Source organism: Muscardinus avellanarius (assembly GCF_963383645.1).
Source record: "Muscardinus avellanarius genome assembly, chromosome: 16".
In the NCBI taxonomy this organism is placed as follows: domain Eukaryota; kingdom Metazoa; phylum Chordata; class Mammalia; order Rodentia; family Gliridae; genus Muscardinus; species Muscardinus avellanarius.
The window spans coordinates 4150500-4171267 of NC_137802.1; the positions used below are offsets into that span (position 1 = coordinate 4150500).

At 64.0% G+C, this 20768-nt stretch overlaps 1 protein-coding gene across 2 annotated transcripts in view; it reads right to left on the reverse strand.

Moving 5' to 3' along the window:
• The window catches only part of NFIC (nuclear factor I C), a gene marked incomplete at both ends in the record, with an annotated part of 44498 nt that overhangs the window by 17485 nt on the left and 6245 nt on the right, over window positions 1-20768 (reverse strand). The window contains 2 exons of one of the 2 annotated variants that reach the window (XM_080712180.1): window positions 3835-4366; window positions 9566-9595. In XM_080712180.1, the coding sequence (XP_080568306.1) occupies window positions 3835-4366; window positions 9566-9595 (562 nt within the window). Of the gene's footprint in view, window positions 1-3834; window positions 4367-9565; window positions 9596-20768 lie in introns of those variants that run through there. The other variant, XM_080712179.1, reaches the window with a different exon arrangement.

Below are 20768 nucleotides of genomic sequence, written 5' to 3' on the forward strand. Positions count from 1 at the left end.
CGGTTTCAAAATAAAGAATAAAAAATTGGGCAGGGGGTGTCGCTCGGAGGTCGAATGCCCCTGGGCTCCATCCCCAGACCCGCAAAAAAAAAAAAAATAATAGAAGAAAAAGCGCCTCCCTCTGCACCCCGGGGCCCCGCCAGGCCTCAGTCTCCCACCTCGCCCGAGGCTGGTGTCCCCAAGTGCCCCATGAGCCGCGGTGAGCTGGCCGCGCCCCGCTGCGTGGCTGGGGCGGCCACGTCCCCGGCTGCCCCGGCTCCCGCGCCCGGGCCAGGGCGGCGACGGCAGGTGCAGGGGGGAGGCCGGGCCTCGCACCGCGGCGCCGCCACCTGCGCCCGCGGCCGCGATCTCCCTCAAACAGCGCCCGCTTATCATCCTGGCCTTGTGAGGCGGGCACAGGAGGATGGCGGGCGCGGCCGGCCTCCGCTTCTGTTTTTTATTATTTATTTTTTTGTGTGCGGGTCTGGGGATGGAACCCGGGGGCATTCGATCCCCGAGCTACACCCGCTGCCATATTTTTAATTCTTTATTCTGAAGCCGGGTCTCACTGAGCTGCAGAGGCCTCACCAAGTGGCTGAGGCTGTCCGCGAACCGCGATCCTCCCGTCTCAGCCTCCCAAGTAGCCGGATTACAGCTGTGCGCCACCGCGCTCAGCTCCTGTTTTATTTTATTTTATTATTATTATTATTTGGTGGTACTGGGGTTCCTGGAGGCCCTTCTACCTCCGGGCTACACTCGCAGACCTATTTTATATTTTTATTTGGAAACAGGGTCTCCTAAGCCAGCGTGGCTGGCTCCGAACCTGCGCCATCCTCCTCCTCCGCCTCCCACCTGCTGGGCTTGGGAGGGCTGCGGGCGGCGCTAACCACAGAGCCACCCCTCCACAAGGCTCCGCCCCAGCCCGCGGCCCCTGCGCCCTCTGCGACCCGGCCGTGGCTCGGGGGCTCCTGTGACCCCGAGTCCTGCAGGGCCTGGCCCCAAGGGCCGCCCCTGGTGTAGCAGGTGGCATATTTATTACTGTATACCGGGGTGCTGAGTGACCCCTAGATACCGGGGTGCTGAGTGACCCCTAGATACCGGGGTGCTGAGTGGCCCCTAGGTACCGGGGTGCTGAGTGACCCCTAGATACCGGGGTGCTGAGTGACCACTAGATACTGGGGTGCTGAGTGGCCCCTAGGTACCGGGGTGCTGAGTGAAGCTGGACCCCGGGGTGCTCCCGTTCTCCCCAGCATCAGCTTCCCGCGTGCTGGGGTTACCAGCCTGGCCCCGTCCGGCCCTGCTTCCTGGGCCCGCCCTCCTCCCGCGCTCGGCCGCGCCATGGCGGGCTGGCGCTGGCCCGCGGGAGGCTGGCACGGCGCGAGGCGGGAAGGCGGCGCCGGCGGCTGGGCACCGGCTCCCGGGCGGCCCCTCCCCCCCGGCCCGCGCCCCCCCACCGCGGCTCCTCAGCTGCCGAGGGCGGGCGGGGCGGCCGCAGCTTCCCGCCGGGTTCCCGCCGCGGCCTCCAACCCAGGCCGGCGGGCCCCAGGGCCTTTGCACCGCTCGCTCGGCCCGCGGCCCGCGCCCAGGCCCTGGCTTCCTGCGGCCCCGTGACCGCGTCAAAGGCCGGGGCACCTGCCCTCGGGAGGCCGCGGCCGGGGATCGCGGTTCACAGCCTGCTCAGTTACTTTAGTGAAGCCCTTTGCACCCAGTGAGACCCGGATTCAAAAATAAAGAGTCAGGCCGGGCGTGGTGGGCACGCCATGATGCCCGCGCTGGGGAGGCCGAGCCGGGAGGATGGCACGGGTTCAGAGCCAGCCTCAGCTACCGAGTGAGGCTCTCGGCAACTCGGTGAGACCCCGTTTCTAATAAAATATAAAATAGGCCTGGGAGTATAGCCCGGAGGTAGAAAGCCCCTGAGTTCCACCCCCTGTACCACCAAAATAATAATAATAATAAAAAATAAGCCGGGCGCGGTGGGCACGCTTGTAATCCCCGCGCTTGGGAGGCGGAGGCGGGAGGATCGTGCAGGTTCGAAGCCAGCCGCGCTGGCTTAGGAGACCCTGTTTCCACATAAAAATATAAAACAGGTCTGGGAGTGCAGCCCGGAGGTAGAAGGGCTTCCAGGAACCTCAGTGCCACCAACACAATAAATAAATAAATAAATAAAATAAATAAAGAGTAAAGCCGTGTGCGGCGGCGCCCGTCATCCCGGCCTTTGGGAGTTTGGCACGGGAGGATGGTGGTTTGTGGACAGACTCGGCTACTTAGTGAGACCCGGTTTCAAAATAAATTAAAAAAATAGGGCTGGGGGTGTAGCTCGAAGGAAGAATGGCCCTGGGTTCCATCCCCAGTGCGGCAAAAATAAATAAATAAATAAATAAATAAATAAAGTAAAATAAAATATAAATAAAATAGGAAATAAAAAATAAATCCCATTCCCCCACTGCCCGCCGCCCCCTGCAAACTCCAGGCGCCCCCGGGGGGCTCCCGACACCCCGAGCCGCGTCTCCCGCGGCCCCCGTTAGGGTTTTCGAAATGGGGCCCTGGCCGGGCACCGGCTGACGCCCGGGGCGCCGCCACCCAAGGCCCCGAGGAGCCCCGGCTCTCCCGGCCATCGGGGCCTGCGCGCCGGACACAGGCGGCGCCGGGTCGGGGTGCGGCGGCCTCGCCCTGGGGTCCTGACGGGGCCGCAGCCGGGAGCTGCCCTAACTGCACTGACCAGCTGCCCGCGCCCCCGCCGTGACCGGCCGCCATCCCCGTGCAGGGGGCACGGACTGCCCGGCGGATCCTGCCTCGCCACCCACGCCGGCCGTATGACCCAGGGCCTCGCTGAGTTGCCGAGGGCCTCGCTAAGTAGCCGAGGCTGGCCTCGAACCCGGATCCTCCCGTCTCGGCCTCCCCAGCGCGGGGATGACGAGTGTGCGCCACCGCGCCTGGTTTGACCCTCACATCCTCACTAGAAAATAATGTTCCACTCGCTGTGGGGTCTGCCGCACCCGGGACCCGGCGCACTTGGGCTTCCCGACCCGCAGGCTGTGCCCCCGTCACGCCCCTGAGCGCCCCGCTCACGACCCTCCGCAGCGGGCGCCGCAGGACAGAGGCCCGGACGCCCCGAGAGCGCGGTCTTGTAGAATTCCCACCGGCCCCAGGGAGCCGGGGACCCTCCAGGTCTGGGGTAAACTGAGGCACGCGCAGGCAGCTGTAGGACGACGGCCACCATGCCGCTGAGCCTCGGCCGGACAGCGCACGCCGCGCCGCCGCCGGGTCCAACACCCACGTCTGAGGGCCGAGGCCCCAGAGCCCCGCAGAGGCCGGGCGGTCGCGCTCAGCCTCGCCTACGGAGGCCTTCGGCCTCGGCCTCGGGCGGCGTGGCCTCCGACCTCCACCTCGCACCTGCCTCCCCTTCACCCTTGGGGGCCTCTGCGGCGGGGACCCGCGCATCCTGCGTCTCGCCGCCCGGGCGCCACGCGCTTCCCAGGGGACCTTCCAGCCGGACGGCGGCCTCCACTCTCAGACCTCCACGTCCCATCGGCCTCCCTACTCAGGGTCTCTGGGCACGCGTCTCCCCCTGGGGCCCCCGCGGCAGGCCGCATCATCTCCTGGGACGTGCGCACCCCACGCCGGCCCCGGGTACCACGTGTTTCCTGGGGGGCCTTCCAGCCAGACGGCGGCCTCCTCCCTCGGGCCTCCATCCCGCATCTGCCTCCCCGCTTAGACTCCCTGGGGCCGCACCCCCCCCCAGAGGCCTGACCCCGCGCCCCGCCGGCCCCCAGGCGCTCCCCGGGCCTCGGCCTCCGCCCTCGGGCCTCCACGCCGCGCGGCCTCCCGCCAGAGCCTCCCCGGGCCCGGCCTCACCTCGCTCGCGCACGAAGTAGGCCAGGTAGAGGTCCAGCTCCTTGACGGCCACGCCGATGTGGTGCGGCTGCACGCACAGCACCGGGTGCGCGCACTGCGCCGCCTTCACCAGCCGCTCGCCGTCCGTGCTCTCGAGCGGGATGCCCTTGAACAGGATGACCATGACCAGGTCCAGCCGCCACACCTTGTCGGCCTGGCGCAGGCAGTCGATGCGCCGCATCTTGCCCTTCTGGTCGGGGTTGGACAGCACGCAGCCCGGCGCCTTCTTGCCCGTGACGGCCAGCACGAAGTCCTCGCGGCACTCGGGCCGGATGTCCTTGCGCAGCTTGGCCAGCAGCCGCGACGCCCACTTCTGCTTGACCTCGGCCTTCTCGCCCAGCAGCTCGTCCTTCACCGCCCGCTCCTCGTCCTTGGACATCCGCTTCTCGTGCTTCTTGAAGTACTTGCGCTTCCGCGCCTGCAGGTTGAACCAGGTGTAGGCGAAGGCGCGCACGTGCGGCAGCAGCGCCTCGATGAACGGGTGGAACTCATCCTGCGGAGGGCGACAGGTCAGGGAAACCGAGTCAGCCCGGGACGCGGGGGTGGGGCCCGGGGGCATCGACCTCCAAAGACGCCCCCCGCCCACTCTTTAGTCTTTATTTGGGAACCGGGTCTCACTGAGTTGCCGAGGGCCTCGCCGAGTAGCTGAGGCTGGCCGCGAACCGCGGTCCTCCGGTCTCAGCCTCCCGGATGCTGGGATGACGCGTGCGCCGCCACGCCCCACTCATCACCATCATCATCATTATTATTATTATTATTATAATTATTATTATTATTACAGTACTCAGGGTGGAACCCAGGGGCATTCCATCCGCGAACCGCGATCCTCCTGTCTCGGCCTCCCGGATGCTGGGAGGACACGCGTGCGCCGCCGCGCCCGGCTGGGAAACACGCTCTGAGACCGGGGCCTTCGCTCTGGCCGGTGAGTGTCCATCACCGTAAGGACCGGCGGTCCCGACACTACTCAGCTCCGCCCCCGGGACGTCAGCCATGATGATGTGTGAGGAATGGGCGTGCCCTGCCTGCGGGGTCCCCAGAAAGTTTTATTTATAGCCGGGCGCGGTGGCGCGCGCTCGTCATCCCGGCATCCGGGAGGCTGAGACCGGAGGACCGCGGTTCGCGGCCAGCCTCAGCTACTCGGCGAGGCCCTCGGCAACTCAGTGAGACCCGGTTTCCAAATAAAGAAAAAAAAAATAGGGCAGGGGGTGCAGCTCGGAGGTCAAATGCCCCCGGGTTCAATTCCTAGCACCACAAAAATAGATAAATAGATAAATATTAAATAAATATGTAACCAGGGCAGGGGTGGAGCTCAGAGGCAGGTGCCCTGGGTTCAAGCCCCAGAACAACACACACTCACACACTAATAATTTTTTTTTTAAAAAAGCATGGGCCAGCCAGGCATGATGGCACACACCTGAAATCCCAGTACCTGGGAGGCTAAGACACGAGGATTGCTTTTTTGAGGCCAGCCTCAGCGACTCAGACAGACCCTCGGCAACCTAGCGAAATCCTATTTCCAAACAAAAATCGTTTTCTTAAAGAGCTGGGGGCGTAGCTCGAGGCAGAGCCCCCAGGCACTGGGCTCTCTGGACGAGGGTCACAGCGTCTCCAGGATTTGAATCCTTCCTCCCGGCTCTGAAAAAGAATTGTTCCCAGGCCTCTCGAAGGGCAAAGGGCAAAACTATGGCAACATGGTTGCTGTTATGGATTTTATTAATTTTTTGTGATACTGGGGATGGAACCCGGGGGCATTCGGCCTCCAAGCTACACCCTCAGCCCCATTTTTTATTCCTTTTTCTTTTTCTTTTTCTTTTTAGTGGTACTGGGGATGAAGCCCAGAGACTTTCTACCTCCGGGCTACACTCCCAGACCCATTTTCTATTTTATTTGGAAACAGGGTCTCACTGAGTTGCCGAGGGCCTCACTAAGCAGCTGAGGCTGGCTTCGAACCGGCGCGATCCTCCTGTCTCGGCCTCCCGAGTACTGGGAATACAGGCGTGCGCCACCAGTCCACACTTTATCATCATCATCATTACTATTATTATTATTATTATTATTATTATTATTATTATTTTCATTTTGAAGCAGGGCCTTGCTAAGTCATGGAGAGCCTCACGCACTTCAGTAGCTGAGGCTGGCCTCAGAACCTGCAATCCTCCTGTCTCGGCCTCCCCAGCACTGGGATGACAGGTGCGGCCACCTCCCACTGGGCTCGTTTTATTTTATTTTGTGGTACTGGGGGTGGAGCCCAGGGTCATTCGACCTCCGAGCTGCACCCCTGCCCTATTTTTTATTCTTTATTTTGAAACCGGGTCTCACTGAGTCGCCGAGGGCCTCGCTAAGCAGCTGCGGCTGTCCTCGAACCGCGATCCTCCAGGTCTCAGCCTCCCGAAGGCGCCCCGCGCCCGGCCGGGGCTGGGCCTCCATCCCTTTTGCGGGGCGCCGGGCTGGCCGGGCGCCTTCTGCTCTCCCGGGAGGCGGGAAGAGGCCGCCCGCGCCTGCCGGTGCCCGGGGAGAGGCGGCCTGGCCGGGCGTGCCCGCTGGGCACGGGCACTGGCGCCCCCGGGCCTCGGATTCCACCTCTCGCGGAGGCTCTTAAAATAGCCGGGCGGGCGGGGCGGCGCTGGCAGCCCGGAGCGGCTGAGTCACGGGCAGCTGCGGCCGCCTGGGCTCGGCCTCCTCCCCCGCTGCCCGCTGCCCGCGGCCGTGGGCACCCAGCGCGGCGGGGCTGGAGCCCGGGGTCGATCGGGCCGGGTCGCCGCCCGCCAGGGTGGCAGCGTGTCCCGCGGCCCGTGATAAGCCAGGGCCCGGGGAGGGGCGCCCTCCCCGGTGCCCCCAGCCCCGGCCCCCCTCCCGCCCTGGCCAGCCTCCCGGCGCCGCCCCCTTTCTGGGAAAGGTGCCCAGGAGGCGGGGCGGGGCAGCCACGTTGCTGGTGACCCGCCGGCCATGGAGACAGGAAGACAGGCGGCCTAACTGGGTCGCGGCCCCTCTGGGGCTCAGACCAGATGTGGCGGGGCGGCGGCGGCGCCCCCCCGGCCAGAGACCCGCGAGGAGCAGGGCCTGGGCCCGGGCACCTCCCGACGCCCCGTGCCCGGCGCCCTCACAGGCCCGGCCGGCCAAGGAGCCGCCAAGGCGGGCCGGCCAGGCCGCGCTGACTCCTACGCACACGTCAAAGCCCTGTCCCCGGTGCCCGCCCCTCACGGCCACTTTCCTGCCCCCCCCCAGGCCCTCTGAACAAAACCCGGGTCCCAGGCGCCCGGCACGGGGTGTCCTTGTGGCGGAGGCCCAGCTCTGGGGACTCGGTGCCAGGGAAGGGAGCCGGGCCCGCGTGGCCGCGGTCGAGTCGCCGGCCTCTTCGGCCCGTTCCTCTCGTCTGGGCGCCCACCTGGCAGCCCGAGGATGGGGCGGCCGGGCCTTCCCAGAAACCCCAGCGTGCGCCCCGCCACCTGGCTACAGCGAGAGGTGGACGCCAGGCCCTGGCCGGGCGCCTGACGCAAACACCCGAGGCCGAGCGGCACCCAGTTTGTGGCGCGCATGCACACACACGCACACACACGCGCACGCACACACACGCACACACACGCGCACGCACACGCACGCGCACACACGCGCACGCACACGCACACACGCACGGCCACCCCAGAGTTCAAGGCCGCAAACCCTGCGCGGCCCAAGTCAAACACCGTCCAGGCAAAAGCAAACCAACCACTGGGAGCCAGAGTCCATCCACGAGCCACACAAGCGCTAGCTCAACTCCTACGCACCCTTCAAAACCCACCGCCCCGCGCCCTCCCCTCCCCGCCGGGGCTCGCCGAGGCCGCACGGTCACCTCCACCGCGTGTCCGGGTCCACCGCGGGGAACTCCTTCCCGGGCTCGGGGATTGTGAGCGGAGCGGTGGGCTCCGAGACGGAGGACTGACTGAGTCACTGCGCGTCTACCGAGCGTCTCCTGTGCGCCGGCCCCGCGCAGGGTGCTGGGGACGCAGTCGCCCCTGGGTGCTGGGGAAGCAGTCGCCCCTGGGTCCCGATGCGGGGCAGGGATGGGCGCTAAGGAAGCCAGCCCAGGGGAGCTACGGCGCCAGGCTGAGCGGAGACCTCTGAGACACTCAGAGGAGCGGGGGGACCCGGGATTCGGGGAGGGGGCTCCTTTTTTAGCTGGGGGGGGGGTCCAGGAAGGTCTCTCGCAGAGGAGGACGCGGAACCAACACCTGAACGACGGCGGTCCAGGCGAGGGATGGCACGGGTGCAGAAAGCCTGTGCAAAGGCCCTGGGGTACGCTGCTCAGTGGGGAGCCGCCCCCCGCGTGGCTGGAGCAGAACCCGGCGGCCTCCGAGCGACACCCCCGGCCCTATTTTTTATTCTTTATTTTGAAACTGGGCCTCACTGAGCGGCTGAGGCTGGCCGCCAGCCGCCATCCTCCTGCCTCGGCCTCCCGGAGGCTGGGATGACGAGCGTGCGCCCCTAAGATATGTGATTTTTAAAGTTTTATTCATTTCTTTTATTGATACATGCTGGTAATCCCAGCACCCGGGAGGCCGAGTCAGGGGGATCGGGCGGGGGCGGCAGAGACGGACGGGGAGGGGGGACCCCGAGGGCCGAGCGTGACCGCGGGGGGTGCGCGCAGGCTCCGGCCGGCCCCCACAAGGCAGCGAGGCCCGTTTCAAAATGGGCATAAACGGTAAAATATAAAATAAGACGGCACGGGGCGCCGCTGGGCTCGCACCTGCGCAGGCAGATGGGCAACGGGCCTCGGGTGTCACCCCTCCTATCAGCCGGTGCCCACAGGCGCCCACCCTCGGCACGGGGGCGAGGGGTGGGAGGTGGCGCGGCCCGGGCGCCTCGGGACGCCGCGGCGAGGTGCACTTATTTGGCACCTGCTGTATGCCACGCGCCCTCACCGGGTCTGCCCCGGGTCGGCGGGCGGGGGGCACGCGCGGCGCACACGCGTGTGCACACATGGCCGCCCCGCGGTTCCCGGCCATTCCGTGTGAGGCCGGGAGCGCGCGGAGGCGCTGACACACTCACCCTCGCACACTCACGCAGGGCGCTGACGGGATCCTGATTTACGGCGGGCGGGGCCGGGGGCGAGGAGCGCGGGGGTCAGTGAGTGGGGGGCCGGGCGGGGGCCGGTGGCCTCGGCGGCCGGGTCGCCGGGACCCCAGGATCGGGTCGTAAGGGAGGTCCTCTAGGTGAAATCAGCTGGGTGAGGGACGGACGGACGGACAGAGGGACGGAGGGACGGAGGGACGGACAGAGGGACGGAGGGACGGAGGGACGGAGGGACGGAGGGACGGAGGGACGGACGGAGGGACGGACGGAGGGACGGACGGAGGGACGGAGGGACGGAGGCCGCGGGGCGAGGGGGACAGGGGGGCCAGAGATGGGGGGGGCAGGAGCCCGGCGGGCGGGCCGTGTGCTGGGGACCCCCCCTCCCGCGCCCTCGGCTGGCCAGGCCTGGGGGGTCAGAGGCCTGGGGGGTCAGAGGCCTGGGGGGTCAGAGGGCTGGGGGGTCAGAGGCCTGGGGGGTCGGAGGCCTGGGGCGCCAGGGGGGGCCGAGGCTCCAGAGGCCAAGGTCACCGGCGCCAGACCCCGGCTCCCCGGGCCCCTCCCCAGGCAGGGGCGAGCGGGGGCGTCCAAGGTCACGGCGGGGCGCGGGGGGAAACTGAGGCCGGGGCGGGGGCCGGGGGCCTACCTGGGCCAGGCAGAGCGGGGCCGAGTACATGCCGGCGGCTCCTGAGTCACTCGCCCCCTCCCCCGCCGCCCGCCGCGCCCCTCCCACCGCCGGCCGCCAACTTTCAAGGGGGGGGAGAGCCGGCCGCCAACTTTCAAGGGGGGGGAGAGCCGCCCCCCCGCGGCCCGGAGCCGGGCAGGGGGGCGAGGGGCCTGCAGCCCCCAGGCCGCTGCGCCCCCCCCGTGCGTGCGCGGCGGGCGGGCTGGGGGGCGACGAGGACCCCCCCCCGCCCCCCCCGCCCCCCCCCGCGGCCGGGAAGAGGGAGCCGGAGCCAAGGGGCGGCGCCAGGCGGAGGCGCTTCCCTTAAAGACGCCGCGCGGCTGGGGGGGCGGCTGGGGGGGGCGGCTGGGGACCCCCCACCCCCGGCCGCCCACGCCGCGGACGTGGAAACTGAGGCCTGAAGCTGCCCGCCGGGCTCTGCCGACCCCTCCCCTCCCCAGCTCGAAGCGGGGAGGGGCCTCGGCCACCCCAGTCTCCAGCCCCCCAGCTGGGCCGCTCGCTGAGGCCCACCGGACCTTCTTAGGAAGCGGCCATCTTATGATCATTATTGAAGGTGGGGGGTTGAGCCCCAGGGGCACCCTGCCTCTGAGCAAGGCCCAAGGCCCTATTTCACCTATTATTATTATTACTATTATTATTATTAGTGGGGGCAGAACCCAGGGGCTTTTCTACCTCCGGGCTATACCCCCAGACCCATTTTATATTTTATTTGGAAACAGGGTCTCACTGAGGTGCCGAGAGCCTCACTAAGCAGCTGAGGCTGGCTTCGAACCCGCGCCGTCCTCCTGTCCCAGCCTCCCCAGCGCGGGGAGGACGAGCGTCGGGCGTCCGCCACCGCGCCTGGCCTCCCCCTTCATTTATTTTTTTAATTTGGAAACTAATTGGGTCTTGCCACGTTGCTGAGGCTGGCCTCCAGCTGCGAGCCTCCTGTCCCAGCCTCCTGGGGACCGGCGCTGAACCCTTTCTCCCCGGAGCTTGGCTGTCTTTTCTTCCCTGGGCCTCTGAGTCTGAAGTCCAGAGGCGCCCGCCCAGCCCGGGGCCAGCGGACGGCGCCCGCAGCCCTGTCCTCCCGCTCTGGGGGGTAAACTGAGGCCCAGGGAGCCGCTCTTCCCGGGGCAAGAGCTGGAAGGAGCGGGACTCGCCGGTGGCTGCGCCCCCAGCCCCCCACGCCCCGCGGGGCGACAGCTATTCAGCAGCGTCCAGCCCCACGGGCAATGGCAACCTTCAAAGCCCCTGGGCCGAGGGTGTTAAAAGCCCAGGCTGGACCCCGAGGGTGTCTGGGACCCTGGTGTCAAAACACAGCAGGTTCCTAAAGCCGGGAGAGCGGGCGTGGCGCACACGCGTGTGACCCCAGCACCCGGGCCCAGGGAGGCCCCAAAAGCGAGCCGGGCGTGGTGGGCGCGCTCGTCAGCCCCCAGCCCCGCGCTGGGGAGGCAGAGGCAGGAGGATCGCACGGGTTCGAGGCCAGCCTCAGCTGGCGTAAGAGACCCTGTTTCAAAATAAAATATAAAATAGGTCTGAGAGTGTAGCCTGGAGGTAGAAGGCCCCTGGGTTCCATCCCCAGTGCCACTAAATAAATAAATAAATAAATAAATAAATAAATAAATAAATAAATAAATACAAAGTAAGACAGAAGCCGGGCGCGGCGGCGCACGCTCCTCATCCCAGCACTCGGGAGGCTGAGACCGGAGGATCGCGGTTCGGGGACAGCCTCAGCTACTCAGCGAGGCCCTCTGCAACTCAGTGAGACCCGGTTTCAAAATAAAGAATAAAAAGTAGGGCAGGGGTGCAGCTCGGAGGTGGAATGCCCCCGGTTCCATCCCCAGACCCGCAAAGAAAAAAAAAAAAAAAAAAAAAGGTTTACTGTAACCCCAGTACTTTGGAGGCCCAGGCAGGACGAGCACAGGTTGGAGGCCAGCCTCAGCAACTTAAGAAAAGCTCTCTGTAAACTTAGCAAGTGAGACCCTATTTCGAAATAAAAAAAAAAAGAAGAAGCAGGCGTGGTGGTGCACGCCTGTACTCAGGAGGCTGAGACAGGAGGATCACAGGTTCAAGACCAGCCTCAGCTACCTTGCGAGACCTTTTTTTTCTTTTTTCTTTTCTTTTTTTTAGGTACTAGGGGGATGGAACCCAGGGGCCTTCTACCTCCGAGCTCCGCCCCAGCCCTATTTTTAAAAATTCTTTCTTCCGAAGCGGGGGCTCACTGAGTTGCCGAGGGCCTCGCTAAGTAGCCGAGGCTGTCCGCGAACCGCCGCCCTCCCGTCTCGACCTCCCGAGCGCGCGCCGGGCTAGACCTCACTTTAAAACAAGAAAATAAAAAATAAAACCGGGTTTGGAGTGTATCTCAGAGGAGGCAGAAGGCTTCTGGGTGCAATCCCCAAGACATAAAAAAAAAAGGAAAAAAAAGAAAAGAAAATAGGGCCCCGTGTGGGTGCGGCCGGTAGACCGCCCCCGGCTCCGACCCCCAAGACAGGCCGCGCATGCGCACTCGCGTGCGGGGGGGGGGTCAGCGCCGGGGGGCGTGGCCTGCGCCCCCCAGGCTCCATTTCCAGGCGAGGGCACGGGAGGTCCGCGGTCACCAGGGGCCGTGCACGACCCCGACCCCGAGACCCCGCAGAGCCGGTGGCCGCGCTGCGGAGGCTGAGACGGGAGGCTCGCGCGGGTTCGAGGCCGGCCTCGCCTACGAGGGAGGCCCTCGGCAACTCAGTTTCCAAATAAAGTATAAAATAGGGCCGAGGTAGAGAGGCCCTGGGCCCACCCCCAGGGCCACACACTCGCTCGCACGCACCCTCAGCAGCACTTGTGAGCGCAGGCCCGTGTACGCGTCCGTCCCGGGCCTGCACACGCGCGTGCACACGGCCTGCCCTCCGCGGTGTCCAGGGGTGTGTGTGACCTCGCTCTGGTGGCCGGGTGGGGGTGCCCCGTGCGTGTGAGCGCCAACGGGGGTGAGCCCCGAGCTGCAGGGGCAGAGGGACGCTGGGGGGGCTGGGCGCATGGCTGTCATTGTGACCCGGGTTGTTTAAAAATAATAACCATTAAATTATTAATAATTACGAATATTAATAATAATTATTATCACCATCGTCGTCGTCAGTATTGGGGATTGAACCCAGGGGGGGGGGTCTATCTCTGAGCTAAGTCCCGGCCTTTTTTATTTTCTTATTTTAATTTTTTTATATTTATTTATTTATTTTTAGGTACTGGGGATGGAACCCAGGGGCTTTCTACCTCCGGGCTACACTCCCAGGCCTATTTTTTATAATTTATTTGGAAACAGGGTCTCACTAAGTAGCCGAGGCTGGCTTCGAACCTGCGCGATCCTCCTGTCTCCGCCTCCCAAGTGCAGGGATTACAAGCGTGCGCCAACGCGCCGGGCTCCCAGCCCTATTTTTTTATTCTTTATTTGGAAACAGGGTCTCGCTGAGTTGCGGAGGCCTCACCAAGCAGCCGAGGCTGTCCGCGAACCGCGGTCCTCCGGTCTCAGCCTCCCGGATGCCGGGATGACGAGCGCGCGCCCCGCGCCCGGCTGTTTTTTTTTTAATTTTGAAACAGGGGCTCAGTGAGTTGCTGAGACTGGTCTCGAACCTCTGATCCTACCATCTCAGCTTCCGAAGTAATGGAATGGGTGAGGAGTGTGTGTGTGTGCACGTGTGTGCGCACGTGTGTGCGCACGTGTGTGTGTGCACGTGTGTGTGCACGTGTGTGTGTGCACGTGTGTGTGCTCGGTAGAATCTAGAGGCACTCTACTTTGGGCCTACACTCCCAGCCCTGTTTTTATTTTATTTTATATGTATGTATATATTTTGTATGTTTTAAATGTATGTATTTTTGCGGTACTGGGGATGGAGCCCCGGGGCATTCGACCTCCGAGCTGCACCCCTGCCCTATTTTTTATTCTTTATTTTGAAACAGGGTCTCACTGAGTTGCAGAGGCCTCACTAAGGAGCTGAGGCTGGCCGTGAACCTGGATCCTCCTGTCTCAGCCTCCTGAGGACTGGGATGAGGAGCGTATAAAATAAAAAGCCACACACACACACACACACACACACACACACACACACACACGCCTCGGGTTATCACGTTCAGAGTTCTGGGGCTCAGTACCTGGCCTCGCTCCCGGACTCGGCTCGGCTTGGGGTTCTCCTGATTCATTAGAAAATCAACTTAAACGAAACGGCGGGGTCGGGTCCCGGGCGGTGAGCACGGCGGGCTGGAGGCACAGCCGGGGCCTTGGGGGGCCACTCGGAAGCCCCAGCGCAGGGGCTGGCCTCCCCTGCAGACCTCCACCCCGGCCTCGCGGACCTCCACCCTGGACCTCCACCCTGGCCTCGCAGACCTCCACCCCGCCTCCCTGCAGACCCCCACCCCGCCTCCCTGCAGACCTCCACCCCGCCTCCCTGCAGACCTCCACCCCGGCCTCGCAGACCCCCACCCGGGCCTCGCAGACCTCCACCCCGCCACCCTGCAGACCCCCACCCCGCCTCCCTGCAGACCTCCACCCTGGCCTCGCAGACCTCCACCCTGGCCTCGCAGACCCCCACCCCGCCTCCCTGCAGACCTCCACCCCGCCTCCCTGCAGACCCCCACCCCGCCTCCCTGCAGACCCCCACCCCGCCTCCCTGCAGACCCCCTCCCCGGCCTCGCAGACCCCCACCCCGCCTCCCTGCAGACCCCCACCCCGCCTCCCTGCAGACCTCCACCCCGCCCCCTGCAGACCTGCACCCCGGCCTCGCAGACCCCCACCCCGCCTCCCTGCAGACCTCCACCCCGCCCCCTGCAGACCTCCACCCCGCCCCCTGCAGACCCCCACCCCGCCTCCCTGCAGACCCCCACCCCGCCACCCTGCAGACCCCCACCCCGCCTCCCTGCAGACCCCCACCCCGCCACCCTGCAGACCCCCACCCCGCCTCCCTGCAGACCTCCACCCCGCCCCCTGCAGACCTCCACCCCGCCCCCTGCAGACCTCCACCCCGCCCCCTGCAGACCCCCACCCCGCCTCCCTGCAGACCTCCACCCCGCCTCCTGCAGACCCCCACCCCACCTCCCTGCAGACCCCCACCCCGTCTCCCTGCAGACCTCCACCCCGCCTCCCTGCAGACCTCCACCCCGCCCCCTGCAGACCTCAGCGCGGGAGGGAGGAGCCGCCCGCAGCCCCGCGCACGCGCAGCCCGCGCTCCCGCGCAGCGGGGACCCCGGCCCGGGGTGGGGGCGGCGCTCGGCGGCGCGGGGAAGCGGGGCCGGGACCCCGAGGCCGGCTGGGGCGCCCGGGCCCCCCGGCGGAGGCGCCAGCGCCGGGGCGGGCACACGCACGGCGCACACGCGCGTGTCCACACGCGCACACGCACACGGCGCGGAGGACGGACCCCCGCCCCCCGCCGCGGCCATCTTCCGCGGAGCCGCCCCGGGCCCGGCCGCAGGGACCTACCATGGCCGCCCGCCCCGCTCCGCCGCCGCCAGACGCCGCGGGCACACGCGCCGCGCACACGCACACGCGCACGCGCACGCGCACGGCGGCTCCGGCCGCGCACGGGGGGGGGGCCGAGCGCACCGCGACCCCCGCCGAGGGCGCCGGACCGACCCCGCCTGGGGAGCAGCAGGCGCAGCCCCCGACCTCAGCAGACCCCCGACCTCAGCAGACCCCCATGACCTCAGCAGACCCCCGACCTCAGCAGACCCGACCTCAGCAGACCCCCGACCTCAGCAGACCCCCGACCTCAGCAGACCCCCATGACCTCAGCAGACCCCAGACCTCAGCAGACCCCAGACCTCAGCAGACCCGACCTCAGCAGACCCCCGACCTCAGCAGACCCCCATGACCTCAGCAGACCCCAGACCTCAGCAGACCCCAGACCTCAGCAGACCCGACCTCAGCAGACCCCCGACCTCAGCAGACCCCCATGACCTCAGCAGACCCCAGACCTCAGCAGACCCCAGACCTCAGCAGACCCGACCTCAGCAGACCCCCGACCTCAGCAGACCCCCATGACCTCAGCAGACCCCAGACCTCAGCAGACCCCAGACCTCAGCAGACCCGACCTCAGCAGACCCAACCTCAGCAGACCCCAGACCTCAGCAGACCCCCCATGACCTCAGCAGACCCCCCATGACCTCAGCAGACCCGACCTCAGCAGACCCCCCATGACCTCAGCAGACCCCCGACCTCAGCAGACCCCAGACCTCAGCAGACCCCAGACCTCAGCAGACCCGACCTCAGCAGACCCCAGACCTCAGCAGACCCCCCATGACCTCAGCAGACCCGACCTCAGCAGACCCCAGACCTCAGCAGACCCCCCATGACCTCAGCAGACCCGACCTCAGCAGACCCCAGACCTCAGCAGACCCCCCATGACCTCAGCAGACCCGACCTCAGCAGACCCCAGACCTCAGCAGACCCCCCATGACCTCAGCAGACCCCCATGACCTCAGCAGACCCCCGACCTCAGCAGACCCCCGACCTCAGCAGACCCCAGACCTCAGCAGACCCCCGACCTCAGCAGACCCCAGACCTCAGCAGACCCCAGACCTCAGCAGACCCGACCTTAGCAGACCCCAGACCTCAGCAGACCCCCATGACCTCAGCAGACCCGACCTCAGCAGACCCCCATGACCTCAGCAGACCCCCCATGACCTCAGCAGACCCCAGAGATCAGCAGACCCCAGACCTCAGCAGACCCGACCTCAGCAGACCCAGACCTCAGCAGACCCCCCATGACCTCAGCAGACCCGACCTCAGCAGACCCCAGACCTCAGCAGACCCCAGACCTCAGCAGGCCCCCATGACCTCAGCAGACCCCAGACCTCAGCAGACCCCAGACCTCAGCAGACCCCCATGACCTCAGCAGACCCGACCTCAGCAGCCCCCCCATGACCTCAGCAGTCCCCCCATGACCTCAGCAGCCCCCCATGACCTCAGCAGCCCCCCATGACCTCAGCAGCCCCCCATGACCTCAGCAGTCCCCCCATGACCTCAGCAGCCCTCCTGAGACGTCAGCAGGTCCCCCCTTCTCCGCAGCCCCTCCCCCAGCCGGCATCCGGCGCCCCTTGGGGTGCTGGGGGCCGCGGCCCTGCGAGGTGGCGGCCCTGGGGTCCCTCTTTGGGGAAGCGGCTCCTGCGGATGTCAGGTTGGGGGGCAGACAGAAAAGCAGCCGCCCCCTCCCCATGGAGAAGACCCAGCTGCGCCCCACACCTCGCAGCCGGGTTCGTCCACATATAAACTCTGGGACGGCTGAGCTGGGGGGGGGCGACCTCCCCGGCAGCGCAGGAGCCCCCTCCGCCCTTTCCCGGGGGGCGCGGACCCCCACGGCCCCCACCCCGCAGGGCTGCGCCCCCGGACGCAAAGGAGGAGGGACAGGTTCCTTGGGGTGTAGACGGCGATCCTGGGCAGAGGGGGCTGAACCCAGGCTCCAGATCAGTGCCCCCACTTTTTTTTCCCTTTTCTTTTTTTTTTTTTTGTAGAACTGGGGGTTGGGGGTTGAAGCCAGGGGCATTTTTTTTTAAATTCTGAGCTACACCCCCTGCCCTATTTTAACTCTTTATTTTTTTAATTTTTATTTATTTTATTTATTTATTTATTTTTGGTGGTACTGGGGTTCCTGGAAGCTCCTCTACCTCCAGGCTACACTCCCAGACCTATTTTTACATTTTTATTTGGAAACAGGGTCTCCTAAGCCAGCGCGCACGGCTGGCTTCGAACCTGCGCGATCCTCCTGTCTCTGCCTCCCGAGCGCGGGGATTACAAGCGTGCGCCACCACGCCCGGCTTTAACTCTTTATTTTGAAACAGGGTCTCACTGGGTTGCGGAGGCCTCACTAAGTAGCCGAGGCTGTCCGAGAACCGCGATCCTCCTGTCTCAGCCTCCCTGATGCTGGGATGAGAAGCGTGCGCCCCCACGCCCGGCTTCCTTGCTTTAATTTTTAAATTTTATTTATTTATTTATTTATCTTTTGAGATACTGGGGATGGGACCCAGGGGCGTTCTACCTCCAAGCCACCCCCCACCCCCAAGCCCTATTTTATTTTTATTTGGAAGCAAGGTCTCACTAGGGTGCCGAGCGCCTCAGTGCTTGCCTTGACCCTGCCGTGGTCGTCTCAGCCTCCCGGGTACTGAGATTACAGCCGGCGCCATCACGCACGGCTGCGGGCGTTCTGTTAGCAGATTTTAAAATTTACTCTTCAATGGAGCTATCTGGAGAACAAATTATGAGTCAGACTAGTATGGAGGCCTGAATAAGTAGCTGAATAAATGCCTCAAAATAAGAACGTGGAAGAAGACGGCTGCCTGCCGCGGGGCGGGAGCCTCCGCCCTAAGAACGAGCCCCAGCCCCCGGGAGGCTGAGGCAGGAGGATCCGATTCGAGGCCGGCCTCGGCAGTTTGGGGAGGCTTTCAGCAGTCTAGCAAGACCCTGTTTCAAAACGAAATTAAAACTAATAATACTAATAGGTGGCGCGCGTGCCGCCCCAGCACCCGGAGGCTGAGGCAGGAGGATGGCGGCCCGGGGCGGCCCCGGGAGGCCCGGGTGAGGGTCGAGGTAAGCCGGGCTGCAGAGCCGCGTGGACGCGTCGGGAGGCCGGGACGGGAGGACCCGCGGGCTCGAGGCCAGCCTCGGCCGCTGAGTGGGGCTCTCAGCAACTTAGCGAGACCCTGTTTCCAGATAAAATATAAAAAAGGCCTGGGAGTGTATCCCGGAGGTAGAAAGCCCCCGGGTTCCACCCCAGGACCACAAAAAAGGGGGCTGTGTCGGGGGCGGCGCTCGGAGGCGGCATGCCCTGCAAGATGGAGGGAGAAGCCGGGTCCCCGAGAGCCACCGAGCGAGAGGCCGGGCTTCAGGACGGCAGGGGGAGGTCACACCTGCCAGGCCAAGGGAAAGGCGGCGCGTGTGAGTGTGAGTGTGTAAGCGCGAGAGTGAGTGTGTGAGTGTGAGCGTGAGTGAGCATGAGTGTGAGTGTGCTGTGTGTGAAGGAGTGTGTCTGAGTGTGTTGTGAGTGTGTAAGCGTGAGAGTGAGTGTGTGTGAGTGAGCATGAGTGTGAGTGTGCTGTGTATGAATGAGTGTGTCTGAGTGTGTCTGAGTGTGAGCGTGAGTGTGCTGTGTATGAATGAGTGTGTCTGAGTGTGTTGTGTGAGTGTGAGTGTGTGAGCGTGTCTGAGTGTGAGTGGGTGTGAGTGTGTAAGCGCGAGAGTGAGTGTGTGAGTGTGAGCGTGAGTGAGCATGAGTGTGAGTGTGCTGTGTGTGAAGGAGTGTGTCTGAGTGTGTTGTGTGTAAGCGTGAGAGTGAGTGTGTGTGAGTGAGCATGAGTGTGAGTGTGCTGTGTATGAATGAGTGTGTCTGAGTGTGTCTGAGTGTGAGCGTGAGTGTGCTGTGTATGAATGAGTGTGTCTGAGTGTGTTGTGTGAGTGTGAGAGTGTGAGCGTGTCTGAGTGTGAGTGGGTGTGAGTGTGTAAGCGTGAGAGTGAGTGTGTGAGTGTGCGTGTCTGAGTGTGAGTGAGCGTGTGAGTGAGCGTGAGTGTGTGTGAGTGTGCTGTGTATGAATGTCTGGGTGTGTTGTGAGTGTGTGAGTGTGAGTGTGTAAGCGTGAGAGTGTGAGTGAGTGTGAGCATGTCTGAGTGTGAGTGTGTAAACGTGAGGGTGAGTGTGTGAGTGTGCGTGTCTGAGTGAGTGAACATGAGTGTGTTGTGTGTGCTGTGAGTGTTGTGAGTGTGCGTGTGTGTGAGCGTGTTGTGAGAGTGCGTGAGCGTATGTGTGTTGCGAGCGTGTGTGAGTGTGAATGTGTGTGAGTGTGTTAAGCATGTGTGAGTGTGCAGTGAGTGTGAGTGTGTGCGTGTGAGTGTGTGCGCCCCACTGGGAATGGAACCCAGGTACATTCTACCTCCGGGCTACACACACCCAGCCCTATTTGATTTTTATTTATTTTTATTTTTTCTGGGTCTGGGTCTGGAACCCAGGGGTGTCGTGCCTGCGATCTGCGCTCTACCTCAGCTCCTATTTTATTATATTTATTATATTTATTATTATTATTATTATTACTATTATTATTTGCAGTCTGGGGGTGCAACCCCGGGCCTTCCCTCTCGAGCTAGACCCCAGCCCTGTGTTTTATTCTTTTGTTTTTAAACAGGGCCTCACTGAGGCGCTGAGGCTGGCCGCGAACCGCGATCCTCCCGACTCGGCCTCCGAATGTTGGGATGGCAATGCGCCAGCGCGCCGGCATTATTATAATGACGGTAATTATCACAATTATAATTATCATCACTATAATTAGTGCTGGGGATGGAGCCCAGGGGCATTCTTCCTCCAGCTACACTCCCAGCCCTGTTTTGAGTCTATTTTGAAACCCGGCCTCGCTAAGTAGCTGAGGCTGGCCTCGAACCTGCCATCCTCCTGCCTCCACCTCCTGAGCACTGGGACGACGGGCGGGCGGGCGCCACGCGCCTGCTCACGCTCACGCCTTCTGGAACTCGCCCCTTGCACACCCCGGCGGGGACCCCAGGGGCGGCCGCGCTGGGCAAGACTAGGGGTCCCTCGGCCTCCCCGAATTTAAGAAAAGGATGGCGAGGACCGCGAGCGCCCGGCCGCTGCCCGCACCTGCGCGCGGAGTGCGGGGTCCCCGGGCGGTCAGCGCCGAGACCCTCGGCCACCCGGCGAGACCCGGCTTCAAAATAAAGAATACAAAATAGGGCAGGGCTGTAGCTCGGAGGTAGAATGGCCCTGGGTTCCAGCCCCAGACCCACTAAACAAACAAACAAACAAACATACAAAAATAAATAAACAAAAACAAATGATAAATAAAATAAATAAAAATAAATAAATAAATAAAACAAAAATAAATAAATAAAACAAAAATAAATATAAATAAATAAATAAATAAAAAATAAAAAAGCCAACACACAGGGCCGCGGGCTGACCGAGGGCGGGACCCGGCTCCGCGCTGCGGGCGCCCTCTGGCGGCTGCAGGAGGACAGGCCGCGCGTGCGTGCGCGTGTGCGTGCGTGTGCGTGCGTGTGCACACGTGGGGCCCTCACTGCGGGCGGCGATGCTGCCCTGGGGCCCCGTGTGCCCGCCCCGGGAGCTGACGGACCAGGACGCTGAGCTCAGAGGCCAAGTCTCCAGACGACCCTAGTTTTCAAAATAAAAACAGGTGCGGGGGTGTAGCTCAGAGGTAGAATGCC